The sequence below is a fragment of the Scophthalmus maximus genome, chromosome 12 (assembly GCF_022379125.1).
Source record: "Scophthalmus maximus strain ysfricsl-2021 chromosome 12, ASM2237912v1, whole genome shotgun sequence".
In the NCBI taxonomy this organism is placed as follows: Eukaryota; Metazoa; Chordata; class Actinopteri; order Pleuronectiformes; family Scophthalmidae; genus Scophthalmus; species Scophthalmus maximus.
In genome coordinates, this window is record NC_061526.1 from 22,665,148 (window position 1) to 22,671,692 (window position 6,545).

The following is a 6,545-nucleotide window of genomic DNA, read 5'->3' on the forward strand; positions in this document are numbered from 1 at the left end:
CACACACACACACACACACACACACACACACGACGTCCCACAGTGGCTCCAGCATACATCCATTGTGTAAACAACGAGCTGAGCTAATTTGGCTCACATGACACTGTTTGCTGCCCCCCCCCCACCCCCACCCCCCCCACCCCTTCTTGCCTAAACACCCAGCAATCTTCTGCTGCATTGACACATCGCCGTTGTTGTCAACACGTCGTCTCCTCTCTCTGCGGCAACTCCTCGCAGCAGCTCCTCCTCAGAGTGCCACTCAGAACACGAGAGAGCGAGAGGACGCTGGATTTTCCCCCTTAAAAAAAATTCCCCCTTAACTAAGTGACTCGGTTTTCCCCACCGCACACACACGCGTTCCGGTGATGAAGCTGTTTGAAGACTCGCTGAACTGGTCCAACCAAAGACATCGAGCAGAAATTTATTGCTCGAGTCGGTCGACAAAGAGTGAATTGACGCCAGGATATTTGCTGGTCCCAGCTTCTCCGATATGCTTTTTCGACGTGTTGACGCGCGGGACTATTTCTTTTTCTACCACAACAGATTCGCCGAGACTATGATCGTCAGATGGGGGGATGGGGAAATGTTCTCGCGTCATGACGTCGCGCGCTGTGAACTTAAAAACGACGATTACGTGGCCGAAGCCGAAGCCCCCGGAAAAAAGGATTCGAACGAGCCACGTCGGATGAGCCGCGTCCGAGCCGGAGGCCTGTCGTCGTGCTCCTCCGCCAGACACTGGACGCGACGCGTATGGAAAGAGAGAAGAAGAAGAAGAAGAAAAAAAAGAGGTCCGACACCTCGTACAAGTTTGTTTTTTTTAAAGCGAAAAGTTCAAATCCAGAATGCAGAGCCAGAGGAACAAAACAGGAAGTGTGTCAGCGGCCTTTCCCCCCCTCATGACGTATATATTACCTCTGCAAACTTTTTGGACGTCATCCGGAATTTCCAAAAGGTCATACATTTTCTCACTCTTCTTTTAAGATCAATTTCCGTTTCCAGAGATCCTGAAGAACGTTCTCAGAGGAGATGAAGTATTTCAAAACTTGGTTGTGTGGATGCGGATGCGAAAGGCGGCGATGAGGTTAAGACGATGAGGGAACCGTGGTTGAATGAGGTCCACCGACCCTCGGGGACAGAAGACCCCCCCCCGGGGGCTTCGAGTGGCTGTAAATGTCAAACAGTTTCGTATCTTCTCGTCTTTATCCCTCTTTTCTCGTTTGTTTCTGGATGACGCTCCGTTCCGCTGCGGCGTCCCGCGGGAAGCCGCCCCCAGATTGAGCACCGTGGGGGATTAAACCGCTCCCGGAGGAGAGTTAATCTCAGACGCAGGACATTTGTGCAGCCCTCTGTGGTCCCAGATTGAGAGGAAGGGGGGGCGGGGTTTTTTCCAAATGATTAGCCCCTGATGGGGCGCTGGGCATCCACGTGTTGTGCTCCTGCCTTTCCCTAAACCCGTCCTTGTCCAAAGATTTAATAGTGGGGGGGGGGGGGGGGATTTAGGAGATTAACTACCACTGCACGGGTTTGGGTTTTATTGCATTACTCCCCTATTAAGTTCTCTCCTCTTTTTAGACGCATCCAAGTGTTGTTTCCTCTTGGCAACCGGGACGATAGAAAACTACTTGTCCCCCTGATTCCCTCGATGGTGCACACGCTCACAATGCAGCCTGTGTACGGCCAATTACGACAATCTGTGACGCTCCCTGAGATCAGATAGATGATGGAAGGCAAACGGCAAACTGCCCCGGGTGAACCACACACACGCACGCACACGCACACACACGCACGCACGCACACACAAAATAAATAAACAGAGAAGAAGAAAAAGAAAACAGTGCAGCGGCCAATGGGAGAGGAAACCCCCTCTTGTTTCAACATCAATAACTGGAAACACCTCCACACACACACACACACACACACACACACACACACACACACACACACACACACACACACACACACACACACACACACACACACACACACACACACACACACACACACACACACACACACACACACACACACCCTGCCTGTGAACCTTCAGACTTTTTGCATTTGGGAAAACAGGAGGAGCCCGAATCTGACATTTGCCTACATCCACCGCTTATTCAAATACAGGCCGAGAGTTAGTTTGACAACAGCAGAGAGAAAGAAAGGCCAGGACGAGGGGAAGAAAGAGACAGACGGAGAGAACAGGCAGAGAGAAAGAAAGGAAAGACAGAAATAAAGAGAAAGACCAGAAAGAAAGAAAGAAAGAAAGAAAGGATAGACCGATAGACAGATCAGCATTTCCTGTAAACCGACTGTTTATCTTTCCTCCTCCTTTATCAGAAACAACTACACAACAACAGAACAGGTCAACGGTCCAAACCCTCGGGAGCCATGTTGACATTCACCAGCTGAGGAACATGGATCATAAACATGCTCAACTCTTTTGGCAACACATTCAGTTTATCCATTTAAAAGCACGTTTTTTTTCTTCCTCCTCCTCCTCCTCATACATCTCCAGCCTGCTGCTCCTCACCCATCCCCACTCGCTGCTCCACGGGCAGAAGGAGGAGAAGAAGAAGAAAGACAGACGAAGGAGCTACAGTATCTCTGGAGCAACAAGAAGAATTCCAGAAAGCATGATTTATTCATGCTGCACATGAACGCCTCGCGCCGGCTCCCCGGTTCATTATGGGGAAGAGAATAACGCAAAGATGTACAACCGCCGGATTTGCCACAAAAATGAATAACTGAAAATCAGACACACGCGCTTTTAGCATAATCATCTGCTTCATCATTGATCAAATTCACCCATGAATGCAACAAACAAACAAAAAAAAAAACCCTCTTACTGTCCAATCGTCAACATGTTGATGTCAGACCACCGAGAGAATTCCTTATTGAGATTAATGCTGTGAAAATAATCCAAACTGTGATGCACAAAGGAGGAGCTGCAGCCTATTTATTTTTGTAATATTCATATCAAAGTGAAAGAGGAAACGTCGAGTGTGCACGAGGAGGAGGAGGAGGAGGATGATGATGATGATGATGATGATGGGGCGTTTGAGGGGAGTATCCGACTATTAGACTTTACACACACACACACACACTCTCCAAAAAAAAACTGCGGCGGAAAAAAAGTCCCCCGGTGTCCCCGCGCGCGCACTTGGCATCTGGTTGACCGGCGGTCGCGCGCGTCCACCCAACGAGACCGACCGGGCCGCGCGAGCTGCCAAAGGGGCATTTTTTCCTCGTTCAAAAGATTTTTCGGAGGCGCAGTTTTTTTTAATTTTTTTTATTGTTGTTGTTTTTTTGTTTTTTTTTTCAATTTGCCTTCCTCCCTCCGCGGACAACCGTGTAAAAAAAAAAAACCCGCCATGTTGGAGAGTGGTTTGACTTTTTTTGGGGGGGGGGGGGGTTAAATCCCACGCGACCCACGTCTAAGTGAGCTTCGCGGACTTTCACGCCAAAGCACAAACGTGCGCCGCGGTCTTTGAACGCAGCAGTGGAACACTTTCATGTCCGACGCGTAATGACACTCTGACGCTTGTTCCGCGTCCCCAAAAGAAAAAATGATTATTAAAAAAATATGACGTTAATTCCAGGGACAGTTCATGTACAAACGCAATACACGGGAATTAACGGGGGGGGGAGGAGGGGAGGGAGGAGGGAGGGAGGAGGGAGGGGGGGTCGGTCGGTGGTCCTGTTAATTACTACGGCGCGTAAAACACTTTGGCACAACTTGGAGCTCGCGAGCGGACGAACGGACGTTTGGATCACTCGCGACTTTTTTTCCTCTCGTTTCTACAGAAACAGCCTCGACATTTTTTCTCCTTCTCCTTCTTCTTCTTCTTAAAGCGGAGGAGGAGGAGGAGGAGGAAGAGGGAATAATAACTCTCCCTGGTGTTTTATTTTTCGTCGACACATGAACGAGACGGAACCAGGCGAAGCAGCCGCCTCGCGTCACCTGTCTTCTTCTTACCTGTCCTCAAGTTGTTTTCTCCTTCTTCCCCTCTTTCTCCCCCCACCTCGTCGTCTTCTTCTTCTCCTCCGTCTCGCGACCTCCTCCTCCTCCTCCTCTTCAGTGTGTGTGTGTGTGTGTGTGTGTGTGTTTTCTTCTTCCTCTCCTCTCGTGCTTCGCCCGAGCGAGCGACGTCTCCTCTCAGCTGCCGCTGCCCCCTGTTCCAATATGGCATCTCCCGTCTGCGCATGTCCAAAAAAAAAACCACACAAAAAAAAAATAGAAACATGTACAGATATTTTTGGAGCCAACTCCTTCTTTTTGAGTAAAACAAACTAGGATCATAATAATAGAAGGGAAAAGAAGAAGAAGAGAAAAAAAGAATGTGGGAAATTTAGCGAAACTAAATAAGAAAATGCGTCACAGTCAGTTGGGGGAGGGAATAAAAAAATAAAAGCTGAGTTACGTTTTATTCGCATTACGGTTTATTGTGACGTAACAGTATTAACCTACAGATATCTGCCTCTGCGCGTGCATCGGTCCAACATCACTGGCTCATGAATCCAAATCAAACCAGTCGTTTCATTGTTTTGTTTTTTCAGGATTTCAGGCTTTGGTAATCCAGAAAGCCCCTGACCCAATATAGATATTTAGACCTGATCTGCAATTATTAACTGGAAGAAACAGCAAGAGTGGATGTTGCTCTATAGCAACACCCTATTTATCATTATGTCTGTTTATGTGCTTGAATTAGCCTCATGATTATGATAAATTAGGATTTCTCAGTTGCTTTTTTTTTCCTTTGATCCAGTGAACCTCGTTGGTTTCTTTATTTCCTTATTTTTTTGGAAGGGAACCAATTCACTCCCAATTTTTTTTTTTAGTTATTCTAATAATAATAATAATCCAGGACCAACTCTTATCAAAGTCGACACTATCCTCTAGTGGTCGTTGTACATTTCAACACCATCGTTCAAGGGTTATTATCGACTCTGTGGCTCCAAACTGAAAGTTATTAAGACAAAGGTAATTTACATAAAGTGAAACCCACATGGCTATTTATATGTATGCATTTCCCAAATTAGGTTTCGGTGAAATGAAAGTAGCCTGTTCCTCTTCTTTACGCATGACTGTTACAGGCAGGGTATGTGTAATAAAATAATTGCTCAAAGGTCATTAATAGAAAAGTTTTATCAGCCCACATTAGTTTTTCTTTTCTTTTCTGGGAATCCACAGATCACCACAGTCCCCTGACGCTGAGTTCTCACTGGGTCATATGTGATTTATAGTTATATGTTTGTGAGAAAAAGTTGATTTATATTAATAGTTTTGTCTATTTAAGACTGTGATTCTTATCTGCCTGCGGGTTTGAAGGGTCATATTCAAGAGTCAATGAAGAAAACCTTTTTCATGTTTAATTTTCCAAGCTTTTTTTTTTTTTTGCTCTAAAATTTCTCATTTAGTTTGAAATGCTGAATAATTTCACCTCTTCAATCCTTCAAACTACGCTAAATCGCCCTTCGGTTCTTGTAGGATCATAAATAGACAGTTTAAGGACAAGACACCGCTTCGAAATGAGGCTGTTTATAACCAAAAGTGACACAGGGGGAAGGGTTTTATTTTGAAACTTTAGTGTTTTATTTCCAATCAAAAGAGACACAGACGACAGTCATCAGGACAGGAGAGGAGCAGGAGGAGCTGGTGCCGATGCGCGGTGCCGCCCGAGGAACAGATGGTTGGATTGGAGCGTGCGCCCGGGCTCCATTAATCTGCCAGAGAAGAGGCTTTTCCAGGCGCGCGGGAGAAAGGATTAAAGCCTCTCTTTTTATTACACGCGCGCGCGCACACACACACACACACACGTGCGTGCGTGCAGCCTCTCTGCACGCGGCAGAGGACATGGGTTTGTTTTTTGTCTGCACTTGTACACTTTTCTGTATCTGAAGCAGGTTCGTGCGTAAAAGTCTCCAAAATCACCAAACCTCATGTTGAAAGCATAAGGTTTGTCTTAATAGTACAATTAATTATTATTACTATTGTTAATATTTTTATTTTTAATATTATTTTTAGGCTATTTATTTTGACCCTCACTGGTGGAATCATGGCTCCACCGTGAGCCAAAATCGAGAACTCGTGCGTAAATCTTAAATTGATCACAATCCCAAAAGTTCATTAGTGTTAATGGAAACATAAACGTGGCGGTGATATCAGCTCTAAACCTGTTCCACGCTCACATGGACCCATTTCTTTAATCGGATTTGCCAACAACTAGTCTCATTAGCGTCATGCCAGAGGCAACAGAGTGGCAGAGTTTAGACCGAGTGGATGTTTGTTTACAGCAAATTGTCAACTGGTTGTTTGCAACTGATTCTCTCTTGTCAGAGTGAGTTTATCTGCAGCCTTGTGTAAAAAGAGCCACATTACAAGTGATTCTTTTTTTCAACTTATTCTGACACATCAGAGTAAAACCACTGATATTCTCTCATTATATGCATCTGCACCTGAGGCCCCAGGTGTATGATCCTCTAACGTCTCAAACATCAGGTCATTCATGTAGTATCATTTATAAAGACTACATTTACATCTTTATGTA

General features: G+C 45.7%; 1 protein-coding gene across 4 annotated transcripts in view; it reads right to left on the reverse strand.

Annotated features, from left to right (window-relative positions):
- Positions 1-4,054, reverse strand: part of sfmbt2 (Scm like with four mbt domains 2) — a 29,870-nt gene extending 25,816 nt beyond the window's left edge. For 2 of the 4 annotated variants that reach the window (XM_035620644.2, XM_047336493.1), the window contains exon 1: positions 3,974-4,054. Coding sequence is in view for 1 of the 4 variants with exons in the window: in XM_047336495.1 (XP_047192451.1) it covers positions 913-961 (49 nt within the window). In the remaining 3 variants the exon portion in view is untranslated. Of the gene's footprint in view, positions 1-912; positions 1,084-2,843; positions 2,979-3,973 lie in introns of those variants that run through there. The other 2 variants (XM_047336496.1, XM_047336495.1) reach the window with 2 other exon arrangements.
- Between the last annotated feature and the right edge of the window lie 2,491 nt (positions 4,055-6,545).